Source organism: Pantherophis guttatus, chromosome 1 (assembly GCF_059756535.1).
Source record: "Pantherophis guttatus breed Tessera chromosome 1, ASM5975653v1, whole genome shotgun sequence".
In the NCBI taxonomy this organism is placed as follows: Eukaryota; Metazoa; Chordata; class Lepidosauria; order Squamata; family Colubridae; genus Pantherophis; species Pantherophis guttatus.
Window position 1 is genome coordinate 305,491,079 of NC_142063.1, and position 16,020 is coordinate 305,507,098.

At 38.9% G+C, this 16,020-nt stretch overlaps 1 protein-coding gene across 1 annotated transcript; it reads right to left on the minus strand.

Moving 5' to 3' along the window:
• Positions 1-4,588: 4,588 nt before the first annotated feature.
• Positions 4,589-16,020, minus strand: LOC117671618 (GTP cyclohydrolase 1-like). Its single transcript, XM_034427634.3, has 6 exons — positions 12,598-16,020; positions 8,847-8,956; positions 8,411-8,466; positions 7,193-7,224; positions 6,455-6,539; positions 4,589-5,164 (listed from the first exon to the last, which is right to left on the minus strand). Exons 1-6 carry the CDS (start codon positions 12,908-12,910, stop codon positions 5,038-5,040), a joined length of 723 nt encoding a protein of 240 aa, XP_034283525.1. The 5' UTR covers positions 12,911-16,020; the 3' UTR covers positions 4,589-5,037.

Below are 16,020 nucleotides of genomic sequence, written 5' to 3' on the forward strand. Positions count from 1 at the left end.
GGTGTGATTTGGAACAGAGTTCTTTTCAGGTGGGGAGGGGGAGTAGAATGTCTAGCTCCTTAGCATCAGAGCGTGTGAATATAATACTGTGTATGAAATACTAATGATCTGATGGTCCTTTTGAAAAATCCTTTCTTAGCGAGAAAGCCAACAGGAACATATGTGCCAAATTTCAAGTTTGTAGGCTTTACAGTTCTGGAGATTTCATGATGAGTGAGTGGTATTTGGCTTTTATATAGAGAGCTTAGGGTTAACAGCAATAGCACTTAGACTTATATACTGCTTCATAGTGCTTTATAGCCCTCTCTAAGCGGGCTAAAGAGTCAGCATATTGCCCCCAACAATCTGGGTCCTCATGAACTTGAACTTGAACTTTAATGAAACATAACGTTCAGCACAGTTATATTTAAGACATGATCTGCTCAGTTTAGCTAATTTAGTTAAAATGGCTATCTTAAACTTGTATGGTTGGTAGTCATCCTTTCGTTTTGAACATGTATGTCATGCATGCATTTTCCTTGTATTTTAAAATCAGAGGCTCTATTGCGCATTCATTTTGAACAAATAGCTTACCTTAAATATTAAGCAGCAGCATCTTCTAATGTTGTAGAATTCAACAACCGAAAAGGAAAAAATCATTTTGGGAAAAACAGGTTGCTTTTCCAGGTATGGTATGCAGGCTTATTATTATAGCCACATATAACATAACCATTGTTTTATTCCTCTGACATAAGCAATATTATGCAAATCATAGTAAATCATATGTAAGAAGTAATAATTTAAAAAACGAAAGGAACATAAGTCAGATCTAGTTCACATCAATTTCAGGTATCAGGTTTTTTGAAAATGTGTTCTGCAGAATTCTGGGATTCTGCAAGATCTTGATGAGGTTCTATGAGACATTAAGAGCCAAATAAATTTCAGTTGAATACAGCCAATTTTCTATCACAAAAGTGTTGCTCTCAGGATCAGGAATCCTGGGATTTTTAAAATTAAATTACAGGTTTTATAGCCTGAAAAAGTTTGAAGCCTTGCCTTATACCCAAGCTAATCTAACTCATAGGTTGTTTTGAGATTGAAAGGGAGAAGGACATAATACACATTATTCTGCTGGATACAATAAAATAAAATTTAAAAACACTTAATAAAATAATTATTCATTTAAGATTTAAATTTGGACCTGCTTTTCAGTTTGGCAAAAAAAAAAAATCTTAAGACATAATATATATATTTTAAAAAGCCATTGAGAAAGGAAATATTACAGGTGCAAGGTGGTACCCAGGTTCTATCTGCCATATGCCATGGTCTGGTGATTCAGAAGCTTCTTTGTAGACTAATCTGTACAAATTGTACAGAAACATCCTGCAATAAAATTGCACTTAACTGATTTGATCTTATGCTGATTTAATGTAATAATAATATAATACAGCTAAAAATAAGAGTCAAGGAAACACAGCAATATGTGATGAGTTTTTTTTAATCATTTGAATACAATGGCACTGCTTAATAAACTATATTTTTAAAGATGACAAATGAAGCAGAAATGTAAAATAGGTTTTGTATTACAAACATTTTATACATGCAGAATATGATGATCTAAATAAACTAGTTATGTGCATTTTAGCACCACTTTGACACAATCATATTAATAAAACTACTTTAAAGAACTTGGTAGCTAACAGAAAAAAGAGAGGGCCTCACATTTATGAATAGGACAAGTGTTTCTGCTGCTAACATATGCAGTTCCCGGTATATGGTTATGCAGGCAGACACTCTTTTAAAATATCATAATATAATAGTAGCCCTTTTTCCCTCTAGCGAGTAGATTTTAAAAATATAATTATATATTGAGAGCCCTCCCCTTCCCACAAACAACACAGTTTTGCATTTAAGAAATGTCAACATTTTCTGCATCTTTTTTGCATGGAGTCTATAAGGCACATTTCAAGTTGTATGACAGTTTTTCTGAGGATAATACAGTAATGTTTACAGTACTTAATAACACAAAGATCTAAAGGTCAAAATGGGGGCAGCAAAAATACGTACTATTTTTTGTTCCTACTCAGAGGTGGGTTTCAGCAGGTTCTGACCAGTTCGGGAGAACCAGTAGCGGAAATTTTGAGTAGTTTAGAGAACCAGTAAATACCACCTTTGACTGGCCCCACCCCCATCTATTCTCTGCCTACCAAGTTCCAGCTGATCGGGAAGAAATGGAGATTTTACAGTATCCTTCCCCTGCCATGCCCACCAAGCCATGCCACGCCCACCAAGCCACGTCCACAGAACCAGTAGTAAAAAATGTTGAAACCCACCACTGTTCCTAATGTTGTTTTTTTAAATGCCATTATGCAAAAAGTAACTGCAGTTGAAAACATTTCAACCCAAAAATCGATATTCAGCACTGTCCAATATGTCTTAGACAGAGGACCTCTGTGTCCTCTAAGATATGCAGTATGACAAGTTTCCTTCCGCCTGTTCTCAGAATAAGACTATATACTAACTAGCACAATCTGCTTCCCAAATTTATCCCCTAGATTAAAAGTGCTCAGGACTGCTAACCATTAGTCATTCTGGCTGAGCACAGCAGCATAGCAGATATCTTAGTTTCAACCATGAAGGAACATCCTTCCCAACACTTGTTCAATAACGTGAGAGGATGCTATTGCATTCATGTTCTGCTGATGGCCTCTACAGATATATTTGGATGGCTACTGTGGGAAAGAAAAGCTAGACAAGACAGTGTTTTAAATCTGATTCAATTTGATTCTTACATTCCTAACATAAACGCTGTAGCTCTATAACATTTGAAAAGTTGAATTTCACTTGGTTGAATGTATAGGTGACTTAGAGTGACCTAGGTTTGAACTGACAATGCAGCATAACTCAAAATATATCTTGAATTAGAACAAAGATCTGCCTTGTCCATCAGTATAGAAACAGCTTAGTATAGGAAGAACATATATAACAATTTGGACCCTAACACCCATCAGTGTTGACCAATGAGGCTGATAGTAGATGTAATCAGTATGTCTGGAAGTCACCAAGATGAGGAAGGCTGGTATCTAGGAAGTTGCCTTACTCAAGGCAGATTATTATCCATCTAGCCAAATACTATGTATTATAACACCTTTCCAGTCCAAACAGAGAAAATGCTTCTAGCCTAATATTTGATGTTTACACTGAACATGTTTCACTTGGGATGATTTACTTACAAAAGAAATGTTTTTGTCCCACTCTCTTTTTCATATTTGAAATCATTATATCAAGGTCTTAAAACAAAGGCCTTTTTAAATCAGCCCTATCATATTGAGGAAATGGACTGATCATCTAATATATATAACGTTTTACCAGGCATAGATGTCTCAGAAATTGAAATACTTACTCCTTTTTTTTTGAGACTTGGCATGATTAATTATGAATTAATCATAATTAATTCAAGAAAAAAATCAAACCACATATTGTGCAGCACACATGAAATAAATCAGTATTCTAGGCTTTAGGTTCTAGGTTTTTTCCTCCCACTTTAATAGGTATTTGGCTGCTTTTGTTTTGTTTTAATAGTTTTGGAAGGCACCCTATTAACATATGGTTCTGTTTAGCCAGGGAAATACTGGGTCCTGCCTAATCAGTTTCATTCTTTGCACAAAATGTTAAATAATAATTTTCTTTTTTAGCTAGATGGCTTCAAAATAAATTGGCTTTAGCATACCATAGCTCTTTCTTCGAGACTGACTTCTGCCACCAATAGCCTCCCACCAGCCAGTTCGCTCCCACAGAGAGGGTCTCCTCAGGGTGCAATCGGCCAAGTTATGTCGGCTGGCGACACCCAGGGGGAGGGCCTTCTCTGTGGGAGCCCCAGCCCTGTGGAATGAACTGCCCCCGGAAATACGTAAGATCCCCGACCTCCGGGTATTTCGCTGTGCACTGAAGACCCTGTTGTTCCGCCAGGCCGGGCTATCGACATGATAATTTTAAATTGGGGTATTTTAAATTTCTGGGATTTTAAATGGAGCCAAATTTATTTAATAATTTTAAATTTTAAATTGATGTTTGTCTTGTGTTTTTAAACAGGCTATACACTGCCTTGAGTCCTTCGGGAGAAGGGCGGTATAGAAATAAAATTATTATTATTATTATTATTATTATTATTATTATTATTATTATTATTATTATTATTATTATTTTTTCTAGATTATAATTGCCAAGAATAAACATCTTGCCCTTGATCCCCTAGAAAGCGGAACTTGTTAGGACACCAACATTCTTGTGGTTTTCTCTAAAAAAGGGAGTAGCAATAACTGCAAGCTAGAGGTAGCTCTGTGAAACTTAAGGAATTATAACAACAGAGAAATGCCCTGCATGAGATTTATGTTTTTGAGTTTTACTATTTTGAAATCATCATCTATTTTTCTCCCCATGGCTTTGTTTTCACTGGAGCCCTAGATCTCCCTTAACCTCACCATCCAACTTTCAAACTGAGAGTACCAAAACCAGCCTTCCCCAACCTAGTATCCTCCAGATGCTTGGACTAAGTCTCTTAATCCTAAAACAATATGGGATTTAAAGACTAGTATCTCTGATGGGCTTCGGGTTGGGAAAGCAGATCTTATACAATTTTCATTTGGGAAGTGGGATAGGTCTCGTACTTTATTCTCATTTGCGTATATCAAAAGATGCAAGGAGATCTGTGCGATCATATCATATATGCTGCCATATGAATAAAACCAATTTATTGGTATCTGCACTGCTTGGGTAATATTTCAACACAATTCTTGGGTGTGTTTCCTCAAACTTACACACCTCAGAAGTGCTAGGTATAAGTACTGCCATTCCCAAAGGAGCCAATTGCAGAAGGCTATTAAGGGTGTTATGCAAAAATGGGAACAAAGCTGTGATACAAGTATGAACTCTGTTTTCTCTCTGTTTTTTTTAATTATCCAGCTTCTAAAATAATGGCTCACATAAGGCAATTATAATCATCAATTGTGTATGCTCCAAACCATTGATATATCCGCAAGCTGCTGCTGCTGCTGCTGTTTAATTCTTGATCAAGGCAAGAAATTCCTCCCTTGCTTTTGAATCTTCCCGGAGGATGCCGAGCATAGTGCTAGTGAGTGTTGTGCTGTTCATTTTCTGAACCCCCCTCATGATCATGCACATGTGTCTGTCAAAAAACGTTAAAAGAAGCATTTTTAGAACATTAGCAAACACTGTGAATCCAACAATATTCAAGCCTCAAACCCTTGATACAAGTCTGATTTAAAAAATAATAATAAAACCAATAGCAAAATTAAATATAAATTCTAGGACTACATTATCCCAGAATGTAGAAGCATGTATTTTAATATTCTTCCTAATATAAAACTTTTTTTTTTAAAGTAAAGGGGAATATTTGTAGCTCAGGGGTGACATGAAGGGTCCTTGATGCTCTCTGAGCTTGCTTGTTTTCTTGCAGATGTTTCATTACTCAAACTAGTATTGACTAACACTGATGATATTACCTAGTTTTGGTAATGAAACATCTGCAAGAAAACAAGCAAGCTCAGAAAGCATCAATGATCCCTCATTTTAAAAAATCCACGTATCCTAGGAAATCTACAGTATCTTGGTGACATTACAGTTCATACGTAAGGTAAAGGTAAAGGTTCTCCTTGCACATATGTGCTAGTCATTCCCGACTCTAGGGGGCGGTGCTCATCTCCATTTCAAAGCTGAAGAGTCAGTACTGTCCAAAGACGTCTCTGTGGTCATGTGGCCGGCATAACTAAATGCCAAAGGCGCACGGAACGCTGTTACCTTCCCACCAAAGGTGGTCCCTATTTTTCTACTTGCATTTTTTATGTGCTTTCGAACTGCTAGGTTGGCAGGAGCTGAGACAAGTAACGGGAGCTCACCCTGTTACGTAGGACTAGGGATTCGAACCGCTGAACTGCTGACTTTTCAATCAACAAGCTCAGTGTCTTAGCCACTGAGCCACCATGTCCCTTTACAGTTCTTATGTAGGACTACTTAAAAACAAAGTTGAGTTTGATAGAGTTCAATGGAAGTCATTCTCAGATGACATATTTTCTTATTATCAGATATAATGATAAAGAATGGATAATTGCCCCCGATACTCTCGTTTCCATGATAGAAGCCTATTCTGGATCAAAGTGTTTTCCTTCAGTGAAGGAGCACCAGAGGAAGTAAGATCAATTGTGAAAATGTTGAGATTTGCACTTCTGGGTTGCATAGTAATACCAGGCTACACACTTTGACACAAAACTGGACTCACTGAATACACACACTGTTCCACTGTAAATATATTTCTATTCCAGTACTTCTATGCTTCTGAAGTGCTATTGCATTACTTTTCAATAGTACTGAAAAGAAAATGGATAGGGGAATAAATAATTGACAGCTGAGGGAAAGAATTACAAATTCAACTAAACCAAATAAGGAATGATGAACTTACGAGGCTTCTATCACCACAGCCACTCCAACAGGTTTCAGAACCTCAGTAATTGCTAAAGCAATCTGTTTTGTAAGTCGCTCCTGGACTAGAAATCAATTAGTGCTTTATGAAAAATTACGTTAGTCAGAATGAATTGACAAAGTAAACGCAAAATTGTTCATTAAGGATAAGGCATACAGTTCACACTGGACTGAATCGGGTCGAAATGTCTTCAAAAAGAACTTTTAATCCAATAAAAGAGAAAACTGTGAAGGAAGGGAGAGGCTTCCCTTCTTGCACATTCTGTTGGTGGAAACAAAACTCATCTATTTCAGTTGCTATTACAAATTTTGAGTTTTTCAATAAAAATAATAATTTATTTAAACAACTTATATAGATCTCCCATCCTGGGGCACATATATCTGGGTGACTAACAATAATAAAACACAAGCAATGAAATCAATGCAAAAATTAAAAATCCCTGGAACCTTTGCCTTGGGTTAGCACAAGTTTATGTCCTGCCTTAAGTTATTTGTTTCTGGAATGAAAACTTGAGTTTTCCGTTTCTTTGCACACAAATCAACTTCTGGATTTCCCTTCAAACAGGCTAATTGGAGAATGGAGCCTTTCTCCTGGTCAGATAAAGTTGATGATCTTTTACAGAGAACTGTCAATGGGTCCTGGTCTGCCTTTAGCCCATCCTGCTTTATGAATTGTGGAATTTATTAAGCAGAGCACAGTGCCAGAAAAAGTACTAACCTTGGAGCCTTCTGCTAAACATTTCAACAATTCTGGAAAAAGGAGAAAAAAAGATGCATTAATGAGAGAGGGACATTGATGGAAATGCAAATCAGAAAGTGATTAAGTTTGGAGTTGTTCGGATACCAAACAAGGAGAATATTCCACAGCAAAGAAGAAAGAAAGGAGAGAGGAGTAGAGGGTAGGAAGTGGAGAGGGAGGGAGAGGAATGGAAGAAAGGGAAAAGGAGAGGAAGGAAGGGTAGGGGATAGGAGTAGGAGAGAAGGTGAGTAGGGGGAAAAGAAGAGAGGAGTGGGGGAAAGGAAGGGGAAGTAGGATGAGGTAGGAGAGGAGGGAAGAGAAAGTAGGAGAGGAGAGGAGGGAAGGAAGGGAAAGAGGAGAAGAAGAAGGGTTGTTGCGAAATGAGGGAAGAAAGGGTAGAACAACAACTCCGAATGTAATTAAAATGCCTTATTTTAATGCTTTCTTTAAGGAAAACATGTATATGTAGGATTAATTATGTATAAGAAAATGTACATTTTATATTATGTGTATAAGAAATAAAACTGAAAAACTTTTCCAAAAAAAAAAAAGAAAGAAAGTGATTAAGTTTGTTTATAATTGATCTCAGATGTGATAGTCATCAATTATTTTTACCTCGGTGATATCTCAGTGTGAACCAACCATGTTTTCTGAGTGCAGAGTTAAAACTCATCAATATTTCTTCTGGCTCCTGCCAGCTGATAGCTGCACTTTCAATGCCTGAAATTCCCTATAAAGACACTATACTGTAGCTCCCTTCAAGCGTTTGCCTGAATGAATGAGTGCTTGAAAATGGGTAAAGAATAAAGCTGTGCACAGTTGGGCGGTGCAAGTTCTTCAACTTCAAAGGAGAAATGGAACTTCTGTGAACATGGGTGCTCAAATATCAACTGACAGTCATTCCTTAAAATAGTTACATCTTTTCCTGCAATTGCATGGCTGTCATCTATCATTGGTAACCGTGCATTTCATAGCTCAACTATGAAATAGTTGTGTATGATGAAGTATTGTGTGATGTACAGTATTCCTCCCCAGTGTCTACACCCATTTACCTTTATGGATATTTCAAACAACTCTCATATCTAATAGCTATTCCATATAAAGAAAATCAGACACATTCATACCGTAATCTAAACTATCTGTTACTGTTGCCTTATTGAATAATGATTTATTACACAGAAAAAGAGTAATAAATACCTTGCAAGTTTACTTAATCCAACTACTTTTTTCCTTGGTAAATATCCAATGTGTACCTGCAGATATTAAAGGAAGATGAAGAATTATTAGTATATGCGTTCATGTATTAATATTCAATCCATGACTGCCTGTATTTCATGCTATGAGTTTTTCAGTTGAACTTAGAAATCAGTTTTCCATCCACATTTACTGTTGCACTCTACATTCAATTTTTCAGCATTACAGTGAAGAAGAAACTGAATATGTAACTGACGCCTATTAATTTCATCCGGAAAAAAATGTTGCTGATACTGCTGTAGAAAATTAGTATAATTGATTATTACTCAGTTATTCTGCAAGGCATGTTACAAATAGCAACAAATTTGTTCCATTTATTATATGGTTCAAGATTATGGACATAGAATTCAACATGAGTCAATGTTTCCACTGTCATTACCTTGCCAAAGAAAGGAACCAAGTGATGTTCACAAAGAGAAAACATATCAATGCCCTTTACGATAACCATCTCATCATGGTCTTCATCGAAAACAGCATCATTGAGTATCTCTGGAAAAGAAAGAAATGGAAGAACATGATTTTTTCTCTAAATTTTATCCTTTACTGCAGAATAACTAAACAAGTAAACTGCTTGGCAGGCCTGAAGATGCAAGGAGAAAGATGACTGCTCTATAGCAACTTGCTAGATTCTTTACAAACTATTTTTTTCTTGCTCCTATCAACACTTTATTTGGGCACTTAATTCACATATAAATTTTATTTTTTCTGACTTATTTGCTTTATCAATTTTCCCCCAATTCTCTGTCTGGTTAAAGTACAAACCGACATCACAATCTGGTTCCACATGCAACAAAATTTGAATACGATTCCCATATTTTTCTGGGCCTGGTTCCATGATTTTTATTTCTGCTATTGACATCATTAATTTTAATATTTATTCAAGGGACTGCTATGAAATTATGTTACCTGGAAGCTAAGCTAATTATAAGGGATGGCTATTTAAAAATTTTAAATTATTTTAACAAAATTATTTAGCTCTTCAGGATTCTTAATTGAAATCTCCATTTGATTTACCAATGAAACTGGAAATATTATTCCCTTAAACAAAATTTGTTTTTTCTTTGCCATTACAGTTTTTGAGATCAAATAAACTAGGCTTGGTTTACCCCATTTACGTTTTGTATATGTATGATTACTGCAAGCAGAATGTACAGAGCAATTGCTTTTAATAATTCATGAATAGACAATTACTAACATTCTTTAGATTTTTTTAAATTTTCCAGAATAGGCAATTCTAATGTATGTGTTTTAATTCCATTACTGCAGCACTGGCAAATTATCAGTAAGTAAAGCCAATTTTAAGGATCATGAGAAAGTATGCAAGTGGTACAAGTCAAAAAGTGTTTTATTTATTTCCACTTTGGTGTTGCCTGACTCCATACCAATTCAGGGCTGTTCACACTATCAAAATAAATGCAATAAGATGAATTTAAAAATGACAATGTGGAAAATAAATCAAATGACAAATTTGGTCTGCTGAACACCCTACCCTTTTCCTAGAATCATATCAGAATTGGAGCCATCTCGCTCTCATGATAGACCTCATTCCAGAGGGTAGGTTGGAATAATTGCATTTTTGCAAAGTTATCCTTATAATTGAAAAACATTACAGAAATGTACAAAACACTATATTCGTTTTTTATAATGAAATTGTGTAGAATTAGGAGGCATGTTTTATAGCAAGTCAGACAACTGACGTTGTTTCCTGTTTTGGAATGGAAAAAAATAACAAAATATAAATTCATGATTTGGTAGTGATATTACATAATCTTATATGATAATAGTCAAGATGTATCAAATCAGGCATATTTCAGTTTTTCTAGATCATTACATGGCAAGATATTCTTGTTAAAATGTAAGCTTGTAAAGTGTTTATTAGATTGACAAATCAGGAAAATCCACCACTAAAACATATGCCAGCAAATTCAGAAGACAATTTTCTAGATGTCTACTCAGATGTCCTATTGCCAGAATGCTTATTTCTGTACAGACCTTCTGTACAGAGCTGTACAGAGGTGAGGGCTGGGAAGAATGGCTATAAAGCAGCCTATGAACCAGAGTGTGCAAATGAACTAAAGTAGGTGGAAATCTGGGAGTCCATCTGAGCAGTGGAAGCCATGAGGTAGGAGGAACATGCCTAGCTCTACCTGGTGTACCATGCAGTCATTCATAGAAAAGAATGCAATAAAGACAGGCATGGGTGCTAATGTTATTTCTCAATTGGTGTACTGTAATCTGCTCTACACAAGCTGTCCTTGAAAGCCTCCTGGAAACTTCAAATGGTGCAAAATGCAATGGCCTATGTCAGTGATGGGTAACCTTTTTGCCGTCGTGTGCCAAAAGCGGAGGGAATGTGGGGGGGTTGCACGCGTGCGTGCCCACACCCATGATTCAATGCACCCCATCCCCCCACTTATGAACACACGACCCTCCCACGCTCCCCACGCTTTTGGCCCAGTGGGCCCGGTAGGCCCATTTTTCACCCTCCCCAGGCTCCAGAGCCATTCTAGGAGCCTGGGGAGGGCGAAAATGGCCTCCCCCCCCCAAAGAGGCCCTCTGAAGACTGAAAACAGCCTGTTTCCCGACTTCCAGTGGGCCCAGAAGGCCTGAAAATCAGCTGGCAAGAATGCACATGCATGCCGGAGCTGAGCTAGGGCAACGCTTGCGTGCCTACCAATATGGCTCCGTGTGCCACCTGTGGCACGGGTGCCATAGGTTCACCATCACGGGCCTATGTGCTTACAAGTCAGACCCATTACCGTCATATAATACCATTACTATGGAAATGCAGTGGCTATCAGTTAATTTCCAAATGCAATTCAAGACAGAGTCTGGCTATTCTGGGTAGAACCCAATATGCATGAAAAGATAAGTGAGGGTAACCCATTTATTAACATGTTTGGTAAAAGGAAATATGTAAGTGGGGACTCTCTTTGGATGACCCCCCTCTTATGGAATAGTATGCACCTGAAAGCAAATGGCCCTTCTCTTACACCTTCCAAAAACCTGTTAAAACATGATTAATTCAGAAGGCCTTTGTACATATAAGATTTTGTTGTAAGAAAGATGCAGCACCTTAATATTGGATCAGCATACTAGAATTCTTTATTCTTTATTCTTTATGCTTATTATTTTATTATATATTGTATGCCAGCATTTTGACTGTAAACTGTCTAGAAGTGAGTAATAATGAAGTAATAAAAATAGTTCCACAAATAAAGGAAAAGAGACACTGGCAAAGTTTTATGACTTTTACCCATCATCAAACTGAACCTGGACTTTTGAATTATGATCAAAAAGACCTATAAGAAGACTATGCATACATATAATCATCAGGAGACTTCTGTTCAATTGTATCTAACAAAATTAATAATTTAAACTACAATATCTACCTTATTAACTTTAAATGGCAAATCACCAGGTCCACCCTGATTCTGAAGAAGTAGTGTACTAAAAGCCAGCCAAGAACAGAAAACTGCAGAACACAGCTTGCTATCATCTATAACTCCCAACTAAAATCATTCAAGTACATCATGAACATCAGCCATTCCTGCTATGGTCCATATGTTTGCTTACAGGCAGCTGCCTGATCTAAAACAGCTATTAACCAGCAGCAACAGACTATTTCACCCTGTTAAAGATGCAGGAACCAAATGCTGTGGTGAATCCAGATCTCAGCTCTGCCTCCTACCTACTCTGATAATATTACTACATTTATTAACTGTATCCCTAGCATCAGAGGCACATTTACCTGTCCATCCTTCAACATGGTATATATGCCATCATCTGTAAGAAATAACTCACTGCTATTGACTGGACAAACTACCCAATTTCTACACAAAAAAATGAATGCAATATGTCATCAAGAATGGCAACGTTCAAAAATCAATGTGACTGCTGCAATTCTCACCCTCTGAGGATACTTTGCTGCTGACCTCAAAGCAAAAATTAATGAGAAAGGGAATCATGACTTCAGCACCAAACAGCAGAGTTAGAACCGATTAGAAGATGTAACACTGTTTCTCAAGGACCAGACAAAGTTTGCCTCATAGATGCCAACTAGCTACTTCATGGAAGAACATCTGCTGCTTTGTGGTCTTTCCTACAAGGGATTGAAAGGAGCGACTGACCTTCGACGGTTTCATAGTAGCCCTTGGTGAGAAACTGCATGGCTTTGGCCGCCCTCTGAGGCGTCAGCAACAGCCCTTGCCTCCCCGGGTTTTCGCCCAAACCCTGGAGGATGGTGGCGTAGGCCGCCTCCAGAACCGGGAGTCGCTCCACTTCTTCCGCTTCCCGAGCGCGCTGGCCCTTCTCGTCCACCGTCGGACGCTGAAACTTCAGAGACGTTCTCCGCATCTGGCCGTCGCTCGGGACATCGAAGAGGCAGCTGGGATGCAAGTCCCCGTTTTGGTAGCCCTGCAGGTTCAGCTGGAGCGGTTCCATGGGCCGGCGCTGGCGGCGGGCGCGCGGCAGGGACCGGGAGCGAGGCGGGAAGAACAGCGGGGGCACCGACAACACCCGTGGATTGGGGTTGCTCGGGGTTTGCCACCGCGGGCGCCGGTGGGAGGTGGAGACCGCGCCTCTAGGACAGGTGAAGCGCTTTGATGCGGGAGGGGGGGGGGTGAGAGATTCAGAAGGGTTGCAATGGGGTTTGGCGTGAGCTTTGTGAAGAGAAGGCTGCGTGTGTGTCTCTCTCTGCCTCTGTCCCTGCTCTTCTCGCAGGCTGGGGTGACTGAGCCCGAAGCTTCTGGTATTTATTGCGCCCCTCGATCTTGTTGATCAGATCTTCTCCGTCAGAGGAGATCATCTTGGGACTGTCAGCTGGGCGAGAGGAACTAAGGCGCACATTGTCACCTGGCGCCCCCCCTATTCCTGCTTGCTCTAATCGGAGGAAACGAGCATAGGTCACGAATATTAGTCACGCCGTCCACGCGGATAACCCACGCAGTCTTTCGCCTTTTATCGGCCAGCAGTCTCTTCCCCCCCCCCCACCTTCCTCTTCGTCGTCACAACAGCTCTTCCATCCTTCCCCCTCTCCATTTCTGAGCTCCAACGTGCTGACTTGCTCGGCCTGCAGTGGCGTTGGCTGCAGAGGAGCAATTCACCTCGCATCGAAGGTGCTTGAAGCTGGGATGAAGCCAGTGGTGGGATTCAAGTAATTTAACAACTGTTCTCTGCCCTAATGATTTTTTCCAACAACCAGTTTGCCAAACTGCCCAGAAAGTTAACAACCGGTTCTCCCGAATTGGTGCAAACTAGCTGAATCCCTCCATTGGATGAAGCCCATGTCTGATGCATGCATTGCCTACTGGGCGGATGGAAGAGGCTCGTGGGGGGTAATTTCAGGGCCCCATTTTGGGCTTCGGGCGCCATCCACTGCAAAAGACCTCCGAACCACGAATGTCAGCTATTGTAATGTGTCGGAGTACAGCGTTTTATGTCCAGTCTTGTAGCTGTTGGGCTGCCTTGGCCCCTTTCTGAAAATGGATGGGCTAAAGCAAACTTTTAAAATGTTAATTAAAAGTTTTAATTGGTATAATTAAACACCGATAACAAGATTTCTTTTGAAGTAGTTTTTCAGAGCTGTCACGGCTGAAATTATGGCTTAGTTTAACACATAGGGAGTATGCAGCCTTTTGCTGTATTAAACTTCTCTTTCTCATCCACTTAGAGTCAGATATCTGAAGGACTAGGTAAAAGATATGCCTGTTTATTGTTTCACAGGAGAGAACTAGAGCTAACTGGTAAAGTTTATAAGAAAGTACCGGTAGGTAGGGCTTAGGAGATATTTCTAAAGTGAAGAGTTGTTTTGATATCTTGGTGGAGGACAAAAATCATTTTATAAGTAGTACTTAAGTAAAGGTAAAGGTTTCACCTATGCAGTGGGGTCTGACTCTAGGTGGAGGTGCTCATCTCTGTTTCTTAGCTGAGAGAGCCAGCGTTCTCCAAAAACATTTCCGTGGTCATGTGGCCAGCATAACTATATGCCAAGGAGCACACTTTTCCCACCGAAATGGTACCTATTCATCTACCCGCATTTGCATGCTTTTCAACTGCTAAGTTGGCAGGAGCTCATACATTGCACAGTGCTCGGGTCTCAAACCCTGGCTGTCAACTTGCTAAATTGACAAGCTTAGCATCTTTAAGTGCTGAACCATTGTGTCCCCTTCAAACAGTTACTAAATGGCTAAATCTTAATCACAATGTCTTTTTATGTATAAACATTTCTGCTTTCATCATTGGTGTTCTCCAACTACCCATCCCTTTATCAGTTTTCACATTCATTTTGAAGCATGTGCCGCTACAGCATTTAAAGCATAAAATCCCTTGAGGTTATTTTGGTTGAACATCCATTTCCTAAATTTTCTATAACTATTTTAATAGAGCTGTTGTCTAGAAAAGTCTCAGTTATAAAAGTAATTCTGGGAATTCAATTTGTGTTTTAGAGCAACTTTTCCAACACCAAGTTCTCTAAGGGCATTGGTGCTACAATTCCCTTTTTTAAAAATTCAATTTCAAACACATCATTTCAACCAAGTGACTCTGAATGATTTATATAATCCTAAAAGTATAAAACAGTTTAAACAATTAAAACATCCAAAAAATAAATAGATACAGCAGCCAAGATAGTTAACAATAAAGTCAAGAAACAGGAAACCTTAACACATTCCAAGCCATTCTAATCTCCGAGAGAAAAATATTCCATAAGGCAGGGGCTATACCAGGGAAGGCCCATCTTCTAGTTCTCACCAGTCAACACTCTTAAGCAAACAGGATCTGCAACATATCCTATCTCTTAGATCAGGGTTGTCAAACTCATGTCATCATGGTGGCGTCACATGATGTATGGGACTTTTTTTCCCTTTGCTAAACTGGGCGTGGGCGTGGCCAGTGTGTGACACATCCAGCCTGCGGGCCAGGAATTTGACAGCCCTGTCTCAGATCAAGTTGGACAGGTAGAGAGACTCTTGGGAAAAGATGGTCCAGGTCAGAAAGGCTGTTTTAGATGGACATGCTCAAAGATTAGAAAACGTGGAAGATTTGTGTTCAGTTCATTTGTCTATTTGTTAAGGCTCCACGTTTCAATTTGTTTGTTTGCTTGCTTGCTTGCTTGCTTGCTTGCTTATGTCCCTCCTTTATTATTTTTACAAATAATTCAAGACCATGAATGTATCCAACACACCTTCCACCTCCTCTTTTCCCCACAACAACAACTCTGGGAGCTGACAGAATGATTGGCCCAAAGTCAACTAACTGGCTTTAATGGCTAAGGCAGGACTTGAACTCACAATCTCCCGCTTTCTAGCCTGATGGCCAAACAATGCTGTTTTTCCAATTAAGTATAGAAATAAAGTTTGGTTAAGCAAATGCCTGAGCGGAATGAATTTACTTGACTACAATTTCTTTAAGCAAATGGTAGATGGTAGATCTGCAGTCTCCTATAATGTGTTGGGAAGTCCTTTGTTCTGCCTGGCCTACAATGTAACATTGCTTTCAGTTGAATTAATTTAATATCCATCATGCTACACAATTCGCATCAAGAGATGAAAAAA